Source organism: Phalaenopsis equestris, unplaced genomic scaffold (assembly GCF_001263595.1).
Source record: "Phalaenopsis equestris unplaced genomic scaffold, ASM126359v1 Scaffold000224, whole genome shotgun sequence".
Classification (NCBI taxonomy): Eukaryota; Viridiplantae; Streptophyta; class Magnoliopsida; order Asparagales; family Orchidaceae; genus Phalaenopsis; species Phalaenopsis equestris.
This window is the reverse complement of record NW_018164666.1, coordinates 6,509,463-6,534,106: the sequence shown is the minus strand read 5'-3', so window position 1 is coordinate 6,534,106 and position 24,644 is coordinate 6,509,463. Positions and strand designations below refer to the sequence as shown.

Genomic DNA, 24,644 nt, shown 5'->3' with positions numbered 1-24,644 from the left:
CCCCCCAAATAAAAAAAAGTACTTGTAATGGAAGAACAAAGCAAGAAAACTACTTGTTTGATGTTCTCTTCGTTGAAAAGAATATGATACCTTCTGTAATCAGAAATGATAACTAATTGGTAAGGCCACATGAAGCTTCATGTCTTTACAATTAAATACAGTTAAACCAAAATAGTAATGAAGCTCTAGAATATGCTGGCACTTATAACTATCATTTATTTAAAGTGCATAAAATTTCACCTCAGATTTAAATATGATCCAATGCAGTTAATATTAACATTATGACCTAAGAAGAGAACAAAATAATTGCTATTTGTAGTTTCAAAATGCATCTGATACCAGTATATAACTAAGAAAATACAAATTATAAGTTCACCTTTAGTTGCCTGATAAAGGTAGAAAGTCGATTCAGCTAGTTCAGGGCGCAATGGATAATATTTCTCTGTTGGATGCAGCACATTCCGATCCAAAAGATACCTGCAGGGTAGAATATTAACTCGGTCATTAGAAAGAAGAGCGACAGGAGCTAATGGAAGATTATAACAATGAAGAACCAATCACAATGAGGAAAATATACTTCAGATTGTATTGTGTCAAAGTTATAAACATGACCTTGTCAAAGGCAAGAAAAAATTCACTTCAAAGCAGAACAGAGAAGGTATGTCACTTCTATTTGCTTTCTTCAATTAGAAAGTTAAAAAATAAGTGGCCAAGAGAAACCAAATATTTTAGTTGCCGATGAACAACAATCAAACGAAAAATTTGAACCAATGGGTCAGCTTGATTATTATAATTTTGGGAACTCAACTCTTGTTCCATTCATGATGTAAGACTACACTACTATTTTGCTATATAAGACATCACTCCTCAAAAGAAACCATTCCAATATCATAAAAAATTATACACTAAGAGCCCTCTCAACCACGTGGAACCTAAGCTGTGAAACATCATACAAAGAGCCTACATAGGAGTCGCTCTCCCTTGAAACTTCTCTCAATCATGATGGAAACATCCAAGTCCCATAACAGCCACAAAACACATGAAAAATTGGATCCTAGTCAAGCCATCAATTTTAAAATCACTTGTTGGTGAAATATTTACATACGGAATATGCACGCAGCTCTGAGTACTTATTAAAAATAACCCCGCAATACCCCTATAATAACCTATGAATAACACTGAAATAAAATCCGCGAAGGTTATTGAAAGGTTATTGGGGTTATATGTTATTGAAATTAACATCCCAATAACCTACCAATAACCCTCCAATAACCCCGAAACGGAGGTTTTTGAAGGGTTATTACGCACAGAACTGCAAGCGTGTTACGTATAGAAATATTTCCCCACTTGTTGACAGAATGAAACACCAAGGTGCCAAGGTGACGCCAATAAAATAGTAGATGAACACCCATAAACCCAATAGATTAAGCTAATAAGTAAACAATAACAAAATATTAGGAACTCAAATTTTATTTTAACTTACGAAGTAAAACTAATTTTCACTATCATATACATATCTCAGCATCTTTCAAGTCACATGAATCTAACAAACCAACTAACTCACATAATTCATAATTTATAAATAAATGAAATACTACTAGCAATAACATTCAGAGTTGGAACAAAAAAGAACAAGATAAATTATTTACCAATCAACCAATTAAAAATCAAACCGTAACATAAACTAAATTTGGCAATCATACTAATAATACTAGTTATATTGAGAAACTTAAACTCACTCAAGATGAGGTCTGTAAAATATTAATGATATCACGAACTTGTGATTGGTTATAACTATGGTTGTACAGTAAGTCAATTGGGAACAAAAAGAATTTTGAGTTATCCTACAAAGCATAGGCTTGGAAAGTTAGCTGGTGACACAATTGTATGCACTTATTCAGCACAGGGATAACCGAAAATCACAATCCACCAATTCAAATTCTTATATTACTTGATTTTGCTTTTCAATAAAAGATTCGACAACCTTAAATTGTGTCAATCCCAGTTAAATGCTTGAAATCCTTTATTCATGGCAACATACCCTCAAATCTCCCAGCCTTTTGAACTAAAGCAAATAATCTTAGCAAAAAGTTCCTGCTCCAATTATTTTATGCTGTCAGAAATACAATGTGCACTGCTCTGTCGAATCTTTTTTGTTTATTCTCACATAATTAAGTACCCGAGAGATCATAGATTATGAAAATTTAATTTCTCAGTTTCTATTCATAAATTAAGTCCTAGAAATAACTTAGTTCTGCCCACCCCCCAACCCCCACGGGACTATTTTGGTACTTCAATTCATATGGAAATTGCGGTCATACACAAATTACTCTTCACAAATACTCTCATCTAAGAGTGAGTCCTATATATGGATAATTAGATCATTAATGCTCAGCTTTTTTGGTGTTTTAGAAGAAACATAAAAAATGCGATTATCTAGCTCACCTCACAAGTTGAAAAAAGCCTACCAACCTTTCTGGCAAAACACCAAAACGTTTCCAAACATGATAAAATTCACGATGTGATGCATTTGCTGCAGCTACATCTCCGACAAGAATCTGCTTACAGAAGCTTAATAAGCAAATATTATGAAATGTTCTGCAGCTATTCATAAAATTAAATGTATTTAAGTAGTCCAAGTAATAACCTGAAGACCAGGCCAAAATGCTTGGAGGCTTGTAAGTTGCCAGTAGGTAGCTCTCCCAGTCCGCATGTCAGCTTCATGGTACCTGCATTTAAGAAAATATGAAAGATCAGAAAGCAAAATTGAACGGAAATAAACAGAACTATTTATGGAAAATGACTAAAATTTACATCAAAATCCCTAAGATTAAGTTTTTTCACCAGTCTATATGATAGAAATCCACGTCCTTTGCACATGACAACTTGATTCTCAAGAATGACTCGAAATGTAAAAGCCACTACTCTATAAGTGTCTATGCAATAACAACTACACGTACCACAGTAAATAGGATCCAATTCAACAATTCATCTGTTGGTAATTAAAATATATCATTTAAACCTCCAAAAAAAGCAAAAAATCATCAAAATGGTAGAATATAATTAATCAAAACTCCTCACAGTTCACACATTTCCTGAGTGTATACTTCATATTTTTAATTCATTATAGAATAAACACGTTATTGAGCAGTCGATTTTGATACAGCGTGAAATAATTTCAAGTTGGTTTCTAATCAGTAACTTTTACTTGAGACGACTCAACTTATAGAACAAAATCAACTTTGAGTTGGGCAATAGCAAAATATTTAGAATCCAAGTAGCAGTCAGGTTCCACTCCAAAAAGAGATGCAAACTATATTCATGCAAGGAAAAAAATATTGACATACCAATATATTGTAAAATGTACATCTAAATATGCCGAAGGTTCAATAGCATGAACTGAGGCAATTGGAAATCATCCTGATCAACGTGAATTTACCCAGTTCGACAATAATTCGCTCAAGTCAGCATAAACCCACACAAACTGATATAAAATCACCCCAACTCCTGATGAAATCAATGAACTAATAGTAATTTCATCAGTCTAAATGAGCATATGTCAAAGCTCAAGTTTACTCATCAAAGATTAGGTATATTTTCATAAGTTTGTAACTACTCAGCAAGTCGGTGATTTCATAGAGGAAATCATCGCATTTCTCTAAGCAAGTAGATTACAAATATGAGCACTCAACCGTAATATAAGCAGAGCACACACCTCATGTATTTTACAACAAATGATAATAGCCTTTATTCTTGTGGTATATGTAAAATAGAACTATAGACAACGAAGCAAGAAAATAGAACGAGAAAATTCTTAAAACCAGAAAACACAGAACACAGATTTACGTGGTTCGGCAAATTGTCTACGTCCATGAAGTTGCGAAGGATTTTTATTACTCGAGGATTTTGTACAACAATGCTTCGATTTACAAGAAACACTTATCTTAATTTCAAGGAATTACAAAGTCGATGTACTTCCTTCTTCCCGTATGCTTCACGCCGAAGATAACACAAAAGGGAGCGGAGACTTCTTCTTCTCTTTCTCTCTTCTCCTCTCTCCTCTCTCCTCTCTCTATTTCTCTCTTTATATCTCCTCCGTGAGCCATACCAGCGAAGGAACTAAAGAGGCGGGAGCATTCCTGACTCTAATCAGCGGGGGCGAAGCGAAGCGAAGCTTCGCGGGTGAAGGAGGATGGGCAGGCGTCATTTCGTGAAAGAAGGAGGTCGGAATAGGCGGAGGGTTTTTTTTTTTTTTTTTTTTTTGAACCGGGCTCCACCTCAACAAATCTCCCACTAGGACACCGGTACACAGACTACAATATCTTCTTCCTCAAACTGATATCTTCCACCTCTGCAACTCAAGACTCCTGTCTTAAAGTTAGAAGACCAACTGAAGCTGTGCACAACTTCAGTTTTTCAAGAGTAACACGCTTTGTCAACATATCAACTTCTCAAGCAACAATTGTCTGTCATCCAACATTGACCATATGAAGTGATATCTGGTCTAAATGTGCTTGGTTCTGGGCTGAAATACAAGATTTCTCGCAAGGAATATGACGCTCTGACTATCACTGTAGAGAGACCTTTCTGTTTCTTCTTGCCCAATTCTTCCAAGAAGCCCTGTAGCCATACCATCTCCTTTGCAACCTCTGACACTGCTATATACTCAGCTTCTGTAGTAGACAACAAAACTGTCTTCTGTAGATTAGAATCTCATGACACTGTTGTGCCACCAAGAGTATAAATATAACCCGTAGTACTTCTTCTAGTATCAATGTCTCCAACTGGATCAACATCAACATAACATTGTACCTCTACCCTCTTTCCTGAGAAACACAAGCAAGTTTCTGAAGAGTCTCTTAGGTACGTCAAGATCCACTTCACTGCTTCCTAATATTCTTTTTCAGGATTATTTATGTATCTGTTAACAACTTCCACTGTATGTAAAATATTTGATATGGTGCAAACCATAACATACAAAAGTGAACCAATAGTTGAAACATAAGAAACCTTACTCATGTGGTTTCGTTCCTCCTCTAACTTGGGTGACTGATTCTGGCTGAGTCTGAAGTGACTGCTCAAGGGTGTGTCAACTGGTTTGACCTCATCCATATTGAACCTGCTAAGTACCTTTTTCACATACTCAACCTGTGAGAGTCTCAATCTGCCTCTGACTCTATCTTTGACAATTCTCATTCTAAGGATTTGTTTTGCCGCTCCCAAATCCTTCATTGCAAAGTGTTTTGACATCTTCTCCTTCAGATTATTGATCTCATCAAAGCCTCTGCAACAAGCATGTCATCCACATATAATAGTAGAATAATATAAGAATTGTCAAAATGCCTGACATAGCAGCAATGATCTGCCTAACATCTGTTGTACCCTGCGTTGTGCATGAAATTATCAAATTTCATGTACCACTGTCTAGGAGGTTGAGTCAGGTCATACAAGAACTTTTCAGTCTGTAAACTGAGTCTTCCTTTCCCTGTACCACGAACCCTTCAGATTGGTGCATGCAGATGTCTTCTTCAAGATTCCCATGAAGAAAGATTGTCTTCACATGTAACTGCTCAAGAAAGAGATCTTCAGTAGCCACTATAGATAGTATCATTCTGATGGTTGTGAGCTTCACCACAGAACTCAGAATAATCAATACCATGCTTCTGCTAAAAGTCTTTTACAACAAGTCTGACAGTGTACCTCTTACTGCCATCATGCTCAGTCTTCACCCGGTACACTCACTTGTTGTGTAATGTCTTCTTCCCTGGTGGAAGTTCTGTCAACTCCAAAGTTTGATTTTCTAACAGAGAATCCATCTCCTTCTTCATGGCCATCTCCACTTGCACGAATTTTCATCTTGCAAGATTTTTTCATAACTTTGTGGTTCTCCATCATCTGTCAGCAGTATGTAGTTTAAAGTTGGAGAATAACGTTATGGAGAACGTCTAGTCCTTTCTGACCTGCGAACTGCAGCTGTAGGGGTGGACTGCTCTGAAACTGACTCCAGAACAATATGAATGGGTGCTCCGGACCCACTCTCCATGTCATCTGCATCTCTGTTCTGCACTATGACCTCTGGTAAATCATCAAACCTAACCAATTTAGATTCCTACATTATTTTTTCAGAAACTGTACTACACTTGTCCTTGTACATAACATTCTCATTGAAAATCACATTTCTGCTTCATATGATCTTTCCGATCCTGATCATCCCAGAAGAGATATCCATATGCCTCGTCTCCATAGCCAACAAAATAACACTTCTTTGACTTAGCATCAAATTTACTTTGAGCGTCAGGATTAATTAGAACAAAAGAAAGACATCCAAAGGTTTTAAGGTGAGAAAATTTGACCACTTTCTCACTCTAATCCTCCTCAGGTAATTCACAGTTTAATGGAACAGATAGTCCCCTGTTGATCAAATAAACAACAGTGCTGACCGCTTCAACCAATAAAATAGGTGGTAATCCGGCGTGCAATCTCATACTTCTAGCTCGCTTATTAATGGTCTTGTTCATGCGCTCTACAACACTATTTTGTTGTGCTGTCCCTGGAATGGTCTTCTCTATTTTGATGCCCTGAGCTGCACAACACTTATTGAACCCACCATAAATGTACTCACAATCATTATCAGATCTCAAACATTTCAATTTTAAGATTATTTATCTCAATCATGGTCTTTCAAGTCTTGAACACATTATAACATCAATTTTATGCTTCAAGAAATAAACTCATACATTTTTGTTTTGATCATCAATGAATGTGACATTGTAATGAGAGTCTCCAAGAGATGTACTGGAGAAGGTCCCCACACATCCGTGTGTACAAGATCTAGCTTTCGTGCCTTTGACGTTCTGTCACTTTTCAAGAAACTGACATTCCTCTGTATTCCCATAATGCAACTCTCACACATACTGAGATCAACTGACTTCAGTTATGATAACTTACCTCTGGACTGAAGTTCTTTCATACATCTCTAACTCATGTGACCAAGTCTGTAATGCCAAAATTCTGCTGTGCTCCCTACAACAGTAGTATCAACACAGTTAATTAAACCAGTAGTCATATATAACATACTTGTTTTCTTACATCGAGCCAGTATTGGTGCTCATTTAGTAACATTCCAGGTGTTATTTGAGAATACTACTGAATGCCCACACTCATCAAACTACCCAACAGAAATAAGATTCTTCTTCAGTTCAGGACTATGTCTGACCTTTTACAGTGTTATTTATTCTTTTTTGGAAGATCAATGTCAATATCTCTCATTCCTCCCACGTTCAGTTTCTCTCCATCTGCCAGATATACTTTCCTAAAATCACCTAACATGCAACATAATTCCGCTTCAATCCCCGATGGAAAGTTGTATGGAAAGAAGCCCCTGAATCCAGTATCAAATCATCAATAGAACGATCAACTGCCAGCATTAGTGCATTTTATGCTTCTTTAGTTATCACATTTGCACTATCATTCTCCATATTCTTGAGATTTCTGCAGTTTTTTTTATGTGGTCAGTTTTGCCACAATTCTAGCAAGTTTCTTGTTTACTAGGTCTTGACTTGCTCCAACCTCTGAGCTTTGATTTTAATCTTCCTATATTTGAGTTCTTATCATGTGATCTCTCTCTGAAATCAACATTTAATGCTGAACTCGAACTTGAGATCTCGTCAGAATCTTTCCTGCGCATCTCCCCAGCCAAAATCAAATCACAAATATCATCATATTTCAATTTAGATTTACTTGCAAAATTACTGGCAGTTATACTCATAGTTTCTCAATTATTTGACAATGAAGCCAACAAGATCAGTGCACATATCTCATCATCAAATTCAATTTCCAGATACGATAATTGATTTGTGATAGTATTAAAATCATTCAGGTGTTGTACAACAGACGTACCTTCCGTCATCTTAAAATTAAATAACTTTTTCATCATATATATCTTAATATTCGTCGATGGCTTTTCATACATACTTGACAGGGCTGCTATGAAATCTGTAGTCGTCCTTTCCTTGACGATGTTGTGTGCAACAGATTTCGATAGAGTAAATCGAATAACCCAGAACTTGTCGATCCAACAAATTCCATTGATCTTCATCCATCCTTTCCGATCTTTTCCCCAATAACGGAAGATGAAGTTTCTTCTCATAGAGGTAGTCACCTATATGCATTCTCTAGTAACCAAAATTTGTGTCATCGAATTTCTTGATCCCTGAAACCTTTACTTCATCTGCAGCTATCGTCTTTCCTCAAATCTAAACAAAAGCTTTGATGTCAGCTGTTGTGGTATATATAAAATAGAACGATAGACAACAAAGTGAAAAAATAAAATGAGAAAATTCGCAAAACTAGAAAACACAACACAAATTTACATGGTTCGGCAAATTGCCTACGTCCACGTAATTGTAGAGGATTTTTATTACTCAAGGATTTTCTACAACAATGCTTCGATTTACAAGAAACACTTATCTCAACTTCAATGAATTACAAAGTCGATGTATTTCTTCCTGTATGCTTCATGCCGAAGATGACACAAAAGGGAGACTTCTTCTCTTTCTCTCTTCTCCTCTCTCATTCTCTCTCTATTTCTTTCTCTATATCTCCTCCGTAAGCCACACCAGTGAAGGAACTAAAGATGCGGGAGCTTTCATGACTTTAATCAGCAGGGGTGAAGCGAAGCTTCGCTTCGCAGGTGAAGGAGGAGAGGCAGGCGTTGTTTCGCAAAAGAGGGAGGCGGGAATAGGCGGAGCGATTTTTTTTTTTTTAACCGGGCTCCACCCCAAGATTTGTTATGTACTTTTCTTATTCATGCAATATAATATGTAGCCTTTTTTGTGTCACCAACTCCTATTCCTAACCCATAAATTGAAGGAGGTTCACAAGAATAACTTGGGTTACACAATCTCTTGTCCTTGAACCGGTTATAATGCAAGCTGAGAGCTCCTCAATCTAAATCTTCTCTGTATTTGTCTTATCCTTTCTCTAAAGGTGCTAGTAAGTTATAGCCATACTCTTACAACAATCCTAGATCGAAAAATGCATGAATGATATTGGTATAGGATGTATCACTAGAATAAATAATCCTAAATAGAGGGCTACGTGCATGCCCACAAATAATAATGAGTACAATAAATTAAAAAAAAAAGCTTATTAAGAGAAAAAAGCCTCCCTATTTTTTACATTCCTAAGCCACATGTATGTTGCGATCAAATCTTGCGACCAAACCACACGCTCTATCCCCTCTACTCCTTGTGCCCAAGAAGGTTGCTTTCATAAGGGCTTAGTGACACTGTATTGTCACGTGCTTAAACGAGGGGTGCAACTGAGCTTTCATTGAACTAAGAATGGAAATTGTTGGGCCATCTAAGGCCGCATCCCTACAATTTTTCTCTCGTGTTGATATTTTCTCTCCCCTCCAAATAGTCCACATAGCTTTCACATTTTCTTACTCGAGATATTTACTGCTCAAGTTCTCACCTATAATGCTTAGTGTAAGTTGCCTTTTCTTCTCCTTAATCCAAATTCCTCAATAAACACTCGCCACCCTCTATGACAATCCCTAACATTTTACTGGTCCTCACAATTCATTACCACCACGCGTTATGGTGGCTCCTCTCGCCTTTATGTCATTGGACAAACGCTCCCCCTCCTGCACCCACTTCTCCTTCAGTTACAAATGCATGGGTAGATTGTCGGATTTGTGATTGCATCGCTCTCCTACCATTAATTTCCCTGTATATTTTTAGAAAGACTTGAAATTTCAAATAATGTGGAATATTTTTATTGATATGAAATGAGGTATAAACAACCCTTAAATGAATCCTAGAATAGAAAAGATATAACACCTAATATCTACAATTAATCAATTCATATTAATTATTTGAAGATAAAGAAAACAACATAAAATAGGAAGACCTAAAAATAAGAAAGGAAATAAATCCAATCTAGAAAAATAAATAAAAAATAGAAAAGAAAATAAAGTTATATTAGAAAATAAACTAATCATCATAAGTTCTAATAAAATAAATTATTTTATAATATAAATTCTAACACTCCCCCTCAAGTTGAAACATGGTTGAAAAGTTCAACTTGGATTTGAAAATATAAACAGTGGCCGAGGGAGATCCCGTGAAGTAGAACTTGAAGTCTTCAATTTCGTACTGCGGTTATCTTTGACTGTAGTTCCTACAGTGTCTATAGGAAGGCAGAAGACTCCTATAAGTACTATTGCATCGAATTTATAGGGTAGTAGACAACCTGCAGAAGAAGCTGACTTCTGGTTAACTGCGGTTGTATTTTACGGCAGTTCCTGCAATATCTGTAGATAGGCGGAAGACTCTTACATGTAATGTTGCAAGGGAGACAACCTGCAAAAAAAATTGACTTCTAGTTTACTAGTGTCTGTAAGTAGGCGAAAAGCTCTTACATGTAATAGTGCAAAGGAGGTTGCAGGAAAGTAGACAACCTCCAATAAAAGCTGCAGGGTAGGACATGCAAAAAAGGAAAAAAAAAAAAGGAAAAAGCCCCGGAGGAGGGCCTGCTGCAGGAAAAATGCTAAAGGGACTGCTGCAAAAAAAACTCCGGAGGAAGTTCTATTGTACGGAAAACTCCCTACAGGAAAGATTTTTAAAGAGGGTCTGCTGCAGGAAAAAGGCCCGGAGGAGGTTCTGCTGCAAGGAAAAGCCCGAAGGAGGGACTGTAGCGACTGCCCCCTGCAGGAAAATTTTCTGGCCGACAGAGAGGATTTCCAGCGGTAGGACCTGGAGGGAGAGTTTCGTATCTTCAATGGCTAACTTCTAGTTGGAGAAGTTTACGCTTGTTTTCTTGTGTCTAGTTATATCAGGTTATATAGTGGAATCTGTACCCTATGACTATTCTGCAAGTATTGAGTGTTTGGTTGAGCCTCAATATGGAGGCGACATCATTCTTAGCCCAGACTTTGAGAGAGAGATTCAAGGATGGTCCACCTTAGGCTATGACAATATAGCAGGAAGGACTTCCAATACTATAAACAAGTACCCTGCTTTCACTCACAGCAGAAGCAGAACCTACCAGAGAGTTTCACAGAAGCTACTTCTTCATAAAGAGAGCCTCTACACTCTCTTCTTGGTTGCAGAATATGGAAAGATCTGCTGATGTTGTGGTTGTCTTCAAAATTGGTGGCAAGTTTATCCATGCAGGAGCAATTGAAGCCAAGCCTGGCTGTTGGTCCATGCTAAAAGGAGGCCTTTCTGTTGACATCACTGGACCTACTGAACTCTTTTTCAAGAGTAATAGCACTGCAATAGAGATCTAGGTGGATAACATCTCCTTGTAACCATTTATAGCAGAAGAGTGGAGGCCTCATCAGATGCAAACCATAAAGCAGTCGCATATAAGGCTTATGAGATTGAAGACTGTGGACGCCAATGGACCCATCCTTCCAAATGCCACCATCTCCATCAAACAATGAAGGCGAGGTTTCCCATTTGGCTGCGCCATCGCTCAACCCATACTCACCAACACCGCGTACCAGAATTGGTTTACCCCAATACTCACCAACACCGCGTACCAGAATTGGTTTACCCCAATACTCACCAACACCGCGTACCAGAATTGGTTTACCCCAATACTCACCAACACCGCGTACCAGAATTGGTTTACCCCAATACTCACCAACACCGCGTACCAGAATTGGTTTACCTCTCGTTCACTGTGACCACCTTCGAGAAAGTGGCACAACACTGAGAAATACCAAAGGCGAGATCCGGCGGCTAATTTCTGTAGGAAGTAGTCGTCGGCGAGAAAGGATGCAAGAGGGAGTTCCGACAACGGAAAAGACTGTAAAAGGAAATTTCGACAATGGGGCCTGCAGGAAGAGGAAGTTTAAAGCGAAAAAACTGCAAGGAGAAGGCTGAAGAAGGGCTTGCAGCTGCAGGGAATATGAAGTTTCCGATGGTGGGAGACCATTGAGTTTGTTTTAAGGCTCTGATATCATAATGAAATTCAGAATAATGGGAAATATTTTTATTGATATGAAAGGAGGCATAAATAACTCTTACATGAATCTTAAAACAGGAAAGACAATAAAAAGGAAAAAATATGAAAGAAAATATATAACATTTAATTCCTCCAATTAATCAATTCATATTAATTATTTGAAGATAAAAAAAAATTGCAAAAAATAGGAAAGCCTAAAAATGGTAAAGGAAATAAATCCAATACTAAAAAATAAATCTAAAATAGGAAATGAAATAAATTTATATTAGGAGATAAATATAATTATTATAATTTCTAATAGAGATAAATTATTTCCTAATATAAACTCTAGCACTCTCCATCAAGTTTAACATGGTTGAAAACTATATTCAACTTGGATTTGAAAACATTAAACAATAGGCGAGAGAGATCCCGTGAAGTAGAACTTAAAGTCTTCATCTCGTACTATGATTTTTTTACTGTAATTTTTGCAGTATATATAAAAAAGCGGAAGACTCCTACAGATAATGTTGTAGAAGAATTTGCAGGGATATAAACAACCTACAGGAGAAACTGAATTTTAGTTGACTGCTATTGTCTTTGACTGCAGTTCCTACAGTGTTTGTAAGTAGGTAGAAGACTTTTCTAGATAATATTGCAAGGGGTTTGCAGGGAAGCTGTAACGCCCAAATTTCAAGAAATCAAGTTCGACACAATTTAAAAGTACCCCAAAATTTTTATCTCCTGGAATTTAATTAAAATAATTTTATTAAATTATATGCAGGAAATCAATCAATTACATATAAAGCACCATGCACGAATTTTAAACATATTGGGAAACATTAAAAATTGGAGTTTATGTTTCATTAAATTATTTTAATCTTAATTACTTTAATTAATCCTATCATAATCCCGTCGCACTATAGCCCACCACCTTTCCCAACCTTTTATTCATTTTGATCGGTCAATTATGGAGTCCCGATGTCTAATTTTTCCTCCTGAATTTTTCTTCTCTCTCTCGCTTGCGATTTCGCTCTCCCTATTTGTCGGAGCTGAAGCAAGCGAGGCACACGACCTTGCTACAGTGCAAGGGGCGAGCCAACCACGAATTAAGCGGCTACCCGAGTGCCGCAACTCATGATCCAGGGCTCCGGGGAAAATTTTGTATGCACAAATCCCTTTCTCTTGCAATTCTGAGCAATTATTTCCTTCCTCTCACTTCTATAGTAAAGTTTGCTTTGTTTTTTGTGTTTTTCTCGCTCCCGACAAGCCGTTGGAGACGTCGGTTGTGTGTTGGAAGTGTCGTAATCGTCTTGCAAGCTTCCAAAAGGGTTTTAGCACAAGTTTAGCAAAGGGAAAGTTAAGTTGGGGGTGCTAGGAAGAAGATTAGCCGGTTTCAAAAAGAAAATTTATGCAGAGAAGCCCATTTGAGGTATGTTTCAGATGAATAAACTATGTTTTTAGTTACATCATGTTATGAACCCAAATTTTATGAATTTCTATGATGTCTACGTTGCTGAGATTGTGTATACGAGGCGACAAGCTCAAGGCGAGCGAATAGAAACTCGTCTTAAGGTTGCTCCATCAAATCAAGTGAAATAATTTTGTGCTAAATTAAGAAAAATATTCTTCCATAGATTTCATATGATTTCTAGTTTCACAAACGCATTTAGTAATTATGGCATATTGTAGATGAATATCTATAATTAATTTATGAATGCAAGTTAATTTTTATTATGCTACACGTAATTCTATGCTATTTTATGATCCAGATGATTATGCATATGATACTGATTACTTGCAGTTATTCATTCAGTTATGACTCATGCTTATGAGATGTGAAATATCTAATTGTAGGAATTATGCTTTATGAAATGTCTGATGAATTTTCTTATAGGAATTATGCTTTATGAAATGTCACAATCAATGTTAAGAGATAGACTATTATATAAGTGTTTGCAAGTACATTATGCAATGATGTATTTTCAATTCCTGATATTTACACGAGGACGAAACTCTGAGAACCGTTGGAATTAGGCGGTAACAGAATATTAGGAAACCGTAGGTATCAGAGGGGTTGTCGATAATTGTTCTATTGGGGGAAGCTCGACCTTTATCGATAGTTTAAATATTTGAGGCAAGGTGACGACCCATGATGAAAGAACACGGTAATAGTTGAACTCTATACATTAAACAAGTGACATTCTTATGATATGACATATATGAAATGAATGAACATGCTTATACTTATAATTTCATGCTTAAGATCTGCATGTTACACTACATTGGATTTTTATACTATCTATATCTGCTCTCTTTTCATGTTTTCTATTATGTCAGCATGTTATGATTGCATGTAGACATCTATAATTTCATTTGAACGTGCATGTTACTTTTTTTTCTATGTTTAAATTCTTATTTTAGCCCTGATTATTTTGCTGAGCTAGTTTTGCTAACTCTACGTTGTTGCCTTTAAGGTAGGGGCAACAAGCACTGGAGAGAGTAGTCAGGTGACTTGCACAGTTTCTTGTTTCATAGTTGGAAGCCTGTACAATCTTTTTGGGTATGTATTTATTTATTAGATTTTACAGTTCTGTATAGTTTTCATGTTTTAGTTGATTTAATTTTTATGTTTTTGAATATGTAATCGAAATACAATGTATCACGTATCTCGTGACAATTCAGTTAAACTAATTCATCACTCACTGGGTCCTGATTATAAAAGTCAAGATGAATATTAGTGAGAGTTGGTTTGACTAAATTTTCAGCCTCTGTCGCACCTCAGCTAACCACTAAAAAGGGGAGCCAGTTGGGGTGTGACAGAAGTAGACAACCTGCAGGAAAAGATGACTTCTAATTGACCGCAGTTCTTGTTATGTCTGTAGGTATGCAGAAAGCTCCTACATGTAATGCAATAGGGGAGTTTGCAGGGAAGTAGAAAACCTCCAGAAAAAGTATAAAATGTAGAAAATAGAAAACAAGGAAAAAAGCTCAAGAGGAGACCCTACTGTAAGAAAACGCTCTGGAGGAGGGTAGGGAAAATTCTAGACAGTCTGCTGTAGAAAAAAGCTCCGAAGAAAGGTCTACTATAGGGGAAAGCTCCGGTGGAAGGTTTGATTTAGAAAAGATTCCAGAGGAGCAGAAAAGCTCCGAAGGAGGGCCCGCAACGACTGTCGATTGCAAGTAAGTGTTCCAACTGGCAGAGAGGATTTCTAGCGATAGAGACCTATAGGGAGGGTTTCGTAGCTTCAATGGCAAACTTCTTGCTGGAGAAGTTTAAATTTGTTTTATTGTCTCTAGTTCTATCAGGTTATATAGTCGAATTTGTACCCTATGACTATTCTTCAGCTATTGAGTGTTTGGCTGAGCCTCTCGAGCCTCAATATGGAGGCGGCATCATTCTCAACCCAGACTTTGAGAGAGGGATTCAAGAATGGTCCACCTTCGGCTATGGAAATATAGCATGAAGGACTTCCTGTACTAGAAATAAGTACCTTACTTTCACTCACCGCATAAGCAAACCCTGCCAAAGTGTTTCACAGAAGCTTCTTATTCATAAAGAGAACCTCTACACTCTCTGCTTGGTTGCAAACTATGGAGGGCTCTGCTGATGTTGTGGCCAACTTCAAGGTTGGTGGCAAGTTTATCCATGCAGGAGCAATTGAAGCCAAGTCTGGCTGTTGGTCCATTCTCAAACAGGGTTTATTTGTTGATGTCACTGCTGAACTCTTTTTCTTGAAAGATGTGCATGCTTGCACTAAAATAAAAAGCAAATGTACAAAAGAGAGCTATAAAAGCTACAAAAAAAAGCCAGCATGGTTAGCATCTTCCTCAACCACGCTCAAAAATTCGGGCACACAATTGTGAGCCTCCCAAAAGAAAGACCTATCCAAAGCAAGCCTCGCAAAAAAATGGGCCGCTTTGTTACATTCTCTATAAACAAAAACAAAAACAACCTGTTTAAAGTCAAAAAAGAAGGCAACAACCATCCTCTCAATCCTTTGATGTTTCCACCTTTTAACGTTCAGGCACCCTTGCTTTACGGTGACCACCTTCGAGAACGAGATGAAGTGGTATAGCACAGAGAAATACCAAAGGGGAGTTCTAGCGGCTAGTTCCTGCAGGAAGGAGTCGTAGCGAGAAAGGATGTAAGAGGGAGTTCCGATGAAGGAAAAAGCTGCATGAGGAAATTCCGGCGGCTAGGCTTGCAGGGAGAGAAAATTTCCTGCGAAAAACTTTAAAGAGAAGGATGAGGAAGAGCCTGCAGGACGGCAAAAATTGTCGGATGTAGCAAATAAGAAGTTTCAGATAGTAGGAAACTCTATAATTTGTTTTTATGCTCTGATACCATGTTGAAATTCATGATAATATGAAATATTTTTATTGATATGAAAGAAGGTATAAATAATCTTTAGATGAATCTTATAATAGGAAAGATAATAAAAAAAACATGAAAGAAAAAATATAACATCTAATATCTTCAATTAATAAATTAATATTAATTATTTAGACATAAAGAAAACAGCATAAAATAAGAAAGCCAAAAAAAGGAAAGAAAATAAATCTACTGCAGGAAAATAAATCTAAAATAGGAAATGAAATAAATTTATATTAGGAAAAAAATCTATCATCATAGCTTCTTATAAGAAAAAAATATTTCCTAATATAAATTCTAAGAGAAGTCATCTACATCTCAAATTAAAACTTACGCATTTTTTTTTTTTGATGATGATGAGTTCTCTAAAGCTAGTGACACCGGAGGAAGCCCAAACCACTACGAACATAATAAGTATTATAATTGAAATTTAAAAGAGTACAAACGAGGCTCTTGCAAACATGAAATAAACAACATACAAACTGAAATGACAAGACATTGCAAAATATAAGATATAAAGCAACACAAAATGCATAAACGACCATCTAGAAAGAGAGCGGTAAATTGGGGGCAGGGGATGCAGCAGTAGTCCAGACAACAATTCGAAAGTGCTTGTCGTGTACTAAACAACAGTTGGACTGTGCGGGAGGCATTGGACGGTGGCGGGGAAAAATCGAGTGGCAAAGGTGGTGGCTGGAAACGGGCTAGCAACCGCTAGAGGGTGGCAAGGGCAACAGTAGACCGGTGGTGGTGACAGATTAGCAGCAGACACCAGTGTCCAAGGGGGCAAGACTGAAGGGGGGATAAGCGTCGATGGCTAGACAACAGCAGAGACAGACCCGAAAGGGGCTATCGAAGGCAAGGACTGGTCGGGGAGGGTCTTGGCGGTAGTAGGGAAGGGGCCGATGGCCTGGGCAGCGACGGGAAGGAGGACGGAGGCCAAAACGTCAGCAGAGAAGATGGTTTGCAGTTGCTAAAAGCGAGTTCAGAGGGGCTGCAGAAGGATAAATGTCTCGTCGGGGTCGGATCAAGCTACAGCTGGAGTGTTGTGTGCAACAGACCTCAAAAGGTCAATCGAATAACCTTCAAAACTTGTCGATCCAACAAAGTTTCATTCAACCTCATCCATCATTTTTGGTATTTTCCCCAATAACGGAAGATTAAGTTTCTTCTCATAGAGGTAGTCATCTATCTGCATCCTCCAAAAACCAAAATATGTGACATCAAACTTCTCAATCCCTGAAACATTCACTTCATCTATTGTCATCATTTATCCTCAGATCCGAACCACGGGGCTCTGATACCACTTGTGTGCAATGGACCTCGATAGGGTCAATCGAATAACCCCCAAAATTTACCGATCCAACAAATTCCATTCAGCTTCATTCATCATTTTCGGGTTTTTCCTCAATAACAGAAGATGAGGTTTCACAGAAGGGGCTTCTTCTCTCCATTTTTTTGTCCTCTTCAAGTGTGGTGGCTCACGGGTAGTGAAGAAGAGATAGAGAAAAGGTGAGGAGAGAGGGAGAGAGAAAAGAGATTTCTTGTAAGTCGACGTGATCGACGACGGTGGAATTTTTTGTAAGTCGAACCACGTAAATTTGTGTTCTTTTCTGGTGTGAATTTTCTTGTTCTATTTTTCATTGTCGTCGATCGTTCTATATATACCACATCATGGAGCACCACCCAGACCTTTGGAGACAGACACTACATTGGAAGAGTTACAGTCGGAGCATCTTCTCATCATCAGGTACAGCGCGGAAGAATGCCTAAAAGGCGACACTCAGAAATCTGCACTCATCCAAATCTAAACACTGAAGCACTCAACAACACATATATATAATGGGAATTTGTAAATATAATAGTTAATGCTGAGGTAAGGAAAGAAATAGAAAGGGCAAGCATAGAATAGATAGGCAATAAAATTGGAGAATCATGGAAAAGGAAGAGGAGGGAAACAAAAACTGAAAGGGAAAATGAGTTGAAGGGCGGTATTGTAACAACAACAGTACCGCGTCTGTGGCACTATAACAGCTACAGTGTCGTGACCAGGGGAAGCTCCTGCGTCAATCTACCGAATTTTGGGGGAGCTTTGACCTTATTCGTCGAAGCTTTTAGGGAAGAAAAATTTTGAGTAGGGGTGGCTTGGGTAGAGGCAGGTGCTAGGGATCTTAGAATAGGCCTAAAATTGGGCTAGCTCTGATAACAAATAATACCGGAGAAAGCTCAAACCACAATGAAAATAATAATTATTAATAATGAAATTCAAAGGGTACAAACGAGACTCTTGCGAACATGAAATAAACGACAAAAAACATTGGTTATGCTTATGAAAGGAAAGAAATAAAAAAGGCAGGCATAAAATAGGTAGGCAATAAAAAAGGAGAATCGTGGAAAAGGAAGGGAGAGAGGGAAATGAAAAGGAAAGGGAAGAAGGGTAGGACCGCGTTACTGAAGCTACTACAGTACCGCGTCCGCGACACTACAGTAGCTACAATGTTGCGACCCGGGGAAGCTCCCGCGCCAGCTAGCTAACCACTTTCATTTTTCATCATAGGAAAAATTCCTCACATCTCCAAAAGTTTGATTTTTATTAATAAATTCATGTCAAATTTAAATATAATTGGTAAAAAGTTAGTTATGCTCACTAATTCTCATCATATCATGATAAGACATTTTAGACAAAATACTCTAGATCCTTCTTTTGATTACTCTACTATTTTAATGGTCCTCTCGTGTGTATGTTTTAGTGTTCTCATTTTGATGCAGATAAAGAACAACTATCACCCCTATATGGTGAATTTTCCTCGGTTCATCAAATCACATGCATTGAGTCATTGTCTTTAGAGTATTTGCAGAAGGTATAGATTAAAGCAATTCCATCCCATTTACTCGTAAATGTTTGAAGCTTATCCATATCTTAAAGCAATTTAACACTCAATCAAACGAGTTAACTCAAATGATCAAAAGCAATAAACTTCATTATGATTTCCAAGCCCGCCATGCCAAGCACTATTAGCTCTATATAAATGGTCCCTAGATCATCTGCCAGTAATTATATAAATATCAATATTTCTATTCTTGATGCTTTCTTCTATTTATGAAAGCATAAACAATCATAATTCACAACAACCTTATAGCTCCTGATGGAACCATTATAAATGATGACACCCAAATAGTAGGAGATTCCAAATACTAATTATCAAAGGATGATGGAACAAAAAAAATCTACATCAGCTCTGATTTTCACCGACCTTAAAGCAAGGCAATCTAAAAAAATGGTCTTCTCACTCGGATAGATTATTGGGCACATGCTATTGTTGACCTCATTTTCGGATGAGGTCTACACTTCCCTCCTTAGGAACTAAGCTTTAGCTTTAGGCTTCTCTTGTTTGACCCTCCTAGAGGACTAGTATGGAACTCACACTATTTAGAAAATTTGATCCACCTCATCACTCCTTCGAGTTTCGCATAAGCGGTCACAAATCCTCGACATTCCGTCGAGTTGATTATGATCGACACATGAAACGACACATGAAACTCGAGTCAAAGTTCCTACATTAATAGGAGCAGACCCTAGGGAACCCCTTTGCGACCCGAACGCTCGATAACGCCGCATTTTGCGCACGCATCGCACCCCACATGATTTTGGCTTAAATTGACCCGTCCGTCGGCGAACTCGTCCAGACGACCACGGATGACAAAACAAACCACACAGATGCATTCAGGACATCGACTTTAGCTAGGAAGAACACCCATCTCGTTATGGTTTCACAAATATTCAGTGTTAATGATTTCCAATTGAACCTGCCCTGTATATGGAAACCATTTATTTCCCTGCCAATTGCTTCAAGTAACGGCTCTTCTCCCGCTGGGCCTATTTCTTTCTCGCGCACGAGAGCCTCGGCTTCCCTGCTCTCATTCGACCGAAGACCCTCTGTCCTACTCGTCTTCCTCCTCTGCCTCTCCCGAGCTCCTCTCTCCCGCTCGCTTCCGCTCAGCTCTCTCGCTCCTGTTATGCCTCACCCGCGCCTCCTCTGCGAACAGGAACCCTCGCCTTCCTCATCTCACTTGACCGAAGACCCAACCCCATCTGCTCGCCTTCATCTCACGCTCATCTCCTTCCTCTGCATCGAATGAAGTCCCCCACTCGACTCTCGCTCGACAGGAAGAGACGAAGCGCTCGACCCCTTGCTGCGTCGAAGACTCTCGCCTCACCCGCTCCTCTCACTCGACCGAAGACCCCCACTCACCCGCTCCTCACTCTCGCTCACCCTCGTCGGCTTTCTGCTAGCGTGCGACAAAATCTTCCCTGCTCTCGACAAATTTTGCTCGCACAGAAAACCCCTCGCCTCTTCCTCCTCCAGAGCTCGTCTCTGCACCGATTCTCCCCCGATCGAGACACTCCTCACACAGCTACAGCTCATTTCCCTAAGGTGAAGGATTTTCTGTCTGGTATGCGAAATCTATCTGCCATTTTTTTCTCTGTTCTTTCTTAAGGGTTTCTTGATCTGATTAAAATTTGGTAGTGTTTTTATGTGATGGAATTGTGAGGTTTTCCTGTGGGATGCTTTTCTTGACTTTGGTGGGATTCAGATTCCTCCAGATGGATGGGATTAAGGGAAGTCATACGGTTATTAGAGATGTGATTGATGTTTGCTTTCATTTATATTTCTTAATCATGAATGTTCTTTATCATCAAAATCGAATTCCATGCGAAACCCAGATTACTTACTCCATTTCTTTTGACGAAACTTCTTGATAAAAAAAAAGTCTTGGACCTTCTTTATCTCATTTTTCCATTCACAGAAATCAAGATTGATGTTTTGCCATCCACTTGGAACCTTGCATAATGGAATTTGCCCATACTCGATTCTATTTAGTTTTCAACATTATCATTAGCAATTATTGGTGTTATCCTTAACAGTGATTGACCTTCTTAAAACAGATCCAAGGTCTCCATCCTATTCACCACCATTTTCAAATATCTCTCTCGCATGCTTACAAAGCCAGGGCTTTGGGGCACAGACTTAAAACTTTAATCCAGGAATCAATTATGCCAAGAGGTTGAGAGAATTTGAATCCTACTTTCCTGGAAACCATGGTAGTATGGCCAGTGGCCAGAGAATGTTTGAGCAACTTCTTCATGGTCCTGATTCTACTATGAAAACCTTCTTTCCCTTGGTTATTTAAAACCTGGCGGCTTTATCCAATCAATTGGCAACTTCTCTCTTTCCAGGCCCCTTTCTAGGACTGTGAAGTTGGAGCAACCTTCACTCCAATATACAGAAATTAGTTGTAGCAAGCCAATGAGTCCTCATCCACCTCCATATCGAGTAATCGATACTTACATTCTTTGGTTCCAAATAACGTTGTACTTTCTACTTCTATTGTGCTTGCCCGAGAAAATCGTAATATAACTTGCTCTCTGAATGAGGCTTCTATTGGTCTTATGGATGAAAACCCATCTCAACCTGATTTTTCTCATTCTGCACAAGCTGATAATGGTAGTCCCAACCATAACACTTTACCTTTCTGTGGTGTGAAGTTGTATTTTAAACAGGATATCAGCTGCACCCCATCAGAACTGGTTAAGTTTATTCAAAATGTTTCAAAAAACACACAAAATTTGTATGCCAATAATTTTGGCTATGAGGTGAAATTTTCAGCTAATCAAACGAAGGATGATGCTTCTGGAAGTGATTGGGAGAGGCCTTATAGCTTGCTGAAATTATTTTCAGTTATTTAAAATATATATGTTGACTGTTTTGAAGTGATTTAGAACACCTGTTTTGAGGTGTTTTGGAGGCTGTTTCGCTGCAGTTTTCTTGGAGTCTTTTGATGTACCGTTTCGGGGTGATTTTATCACTGTTTTGAAGGTTTTGCGCTCCATTTAAATGTTGTTTGAGGTTGCTAATCACTGTAGAGTGCTGTGGGAAGCTTAAAAGTCGCTAGATATGTGTTGTTTGAGGTTGTAGATCGCTGGAGGAAGTCGTAGGATCACCACCCGAAGCTCCAAGCCGCTGTCCGGTGTCGTAGAAGCATTGTAGACTGCTGTCCAAAGCTCCAAAGCCGCTGTTTGGAGTATAGGGACACTGTGGGCTGTTATCCAAGGCTCCAAAACCACTGTTTGGAGTATAGGACGCAGTGAGCTACTGTCCAAAGCTCCAAAACCGCTATTTGGGTTCGTAGGAAACCACCTAGGAGCTATCCACCACTGTTTGGGCTCGTAGGAAGTCATCTGTGTTTTCCACCACTGTTTGGGTTCGTAGGAAGCCATCTAGGTATTGCCCACCAACACTATTTGGGTTCGTAGGAAGCCATCTAAGTGCTGCTCACCACTGTTTGGGTTCGTACGAAGCCGCATAGATGCTGCCCATTGTTGTTTGGGTTCATAGGAAGCCATACAGGTGTTGTTCGAAGTTCTTAGCTGCTGTCCGGAGTTATAGGAATCACCGTACACTTGCTAGTTGTTGCTCAGAGTCGTAGGAGGTCGTAGGATCTCCGTGCTAGCTCGCTAGTTGCAGTCAGGAGTTGTAGGAAATCTTAGGATCACCTATTTAGAGTTCGTAGCTGTTGCTACGACTTATTTTACTGCTTACTGTTTTCTTCTATTCTCTGCAATTTATTTAAATTACATGCAAATTATATTATGTTTGGTGAGTTAAACATGCAACAGGGATAGCAGCAGCAAATACGCCACGTACACATGTACATTTTATTTGTTGTTGTTTTATCATTGCAATTTACTCTTGCTCTAACACATTATGCAGATACTGAATATAATTTCACTTTTAAAACAAAAAGATTTTTCAAAATTAAACAATATTTTCAAAAAAAAAAAACATAACATGTTCTTTCGAATTTACGGAAGTCTCTCGGAGGAGGTAACCCACGTTTGCTAACAAGATCTCCCCAGTTTAAATGAATTTCATAATTCGTTTAAGCTAAGTAAATTCAAAAGAAAATAGTGATACCAGAATGAGGGAACCGTGTGATCCTAACTGGTGTCGTTCTAATCAACTTTAACCCCTCATAATGACAACAAAACATAAACATTGAATTCTTGAAGACTAGAACCACTGATCATTATTGAGAGTTTTCGACTCCCGTCATTTGGGATATAATTAACTATAAGGGCTTGACTCTATAAGGAACTTAGAACCCATGTATTAAATAGGAAAATTTGTTGGTCACATATAAAAGGTTCGCAGACCAAATGGATGTCACAAATCTCTTAGTTTGCAGGATTGGGTCAAAGATTAAAAAATATATGAGATTCCCTTTGGGGAAAGAGATTTTAAGTTTTAAGAGACAAATTAAGTAATCTTAAGAAAATTCTTAGAACTTTCACTATTGCAGTTCAAAGATTTCCAAAGATCAAAAGCCCCAACGGTCGATCAGTTTTTAAGCCAAATCATTGCTACTATGTTATAAGTATATAGAGTTCATTGGTTAGCCTAAATTGAAATTTTGTTGTCATGATCAAGATTGATAATTTATGAGTATGTACTTAGGCTTCCACAAACACTATTTAAAGCCTATCGGCTAGCTTTAGAAATTTCCAAATGAGTATGTATGACAAGTTCTACATCTTTCATGAATCAAAGCATGGAAATCTTTAATTGTCATTACGATATTTTTTGTATATATTAAATTGCATTGCTTTACATCTTTTGGAATCATAGACCTTGCGTCCAACATCGTTGCATCCCACCAAAGTACTTAAAATCTAGTTAATTCTCTCGAAATGCTAAAACATGAGTGTTGACCTCATTTCTAGATGAGGTCTCTTTTTTCTCTCCTTAGAGCCTAGGGTCTAGCTTTAAGCTTCCCCTGTTTGACTGTCTTAGAAGACTAGTACGGAACCCACACCATTTAGAAAATTCGAGCCACCTCGTCACTCCTTCGTGTTTCGCATGGGCGGTCCCGAATCCTCGACGTTCTATTGAGTTGATTAGGATCGACACATGAAACTCGAGTCGAGTTCCTACATTAATAGGAGCAGCCCCTAGGGAACCCCTTTTGTGACCCCAACGCTCGATAACGCCGCATTTTGCGTACTCACCGCGCCACACATGACTTTGACTTGATTTGACTCGTCTGCCGACAAACTCTTCCGGACAACCCCGGATGATGAAACAAACCGCACCGACGCGTCTGGAACGTCAACTTTAGCTAGAAAGGACGCCCATATTGCTGTGCTTCCACACTCGCACGAACTGCACGGATATCGATGCACCTTTTTTAGCTGTGTGCGGGCCCGGGCTCAACTCAGGTCCGACTCGAGTTTGACGGGTTTGATTCAGGC

General features: G+C 38.5%; 1 protein-coding gene across 3 annotated transcripts in view; it reads right to left on the bottom strand.

Annotated features, from left to right (window-relative positions):
* LOC110023388 (alpha-mannosidase I MNS5) overlaps positions 1–24,644 on the bottom strand; it is a 112,620-nt gene that overhangs the window by 14,976 nt on the left and 73,000 nt on the right. For all 3 annotated transcript variants that reach the window (XM_020722786.1, XM_020722784.1, XM_020722785.1), the window contains 3 exons: positions 2,648–2,729; positions 2,473–2,558; positions 377–477 (listed from right to left, as the gene is read on the bottom strand). In XM_020722786.1, the coding sequence (XP_020578445.1) occupies positions 377–477; positions 2,473–2,558; positions 2,648–2,729 (269 nt within the window). The remainder of the gene's footprint in view (positions 1–376; positions 478–2,472; positions 2,559–2,647; positions 2,730–24,644) is intronic.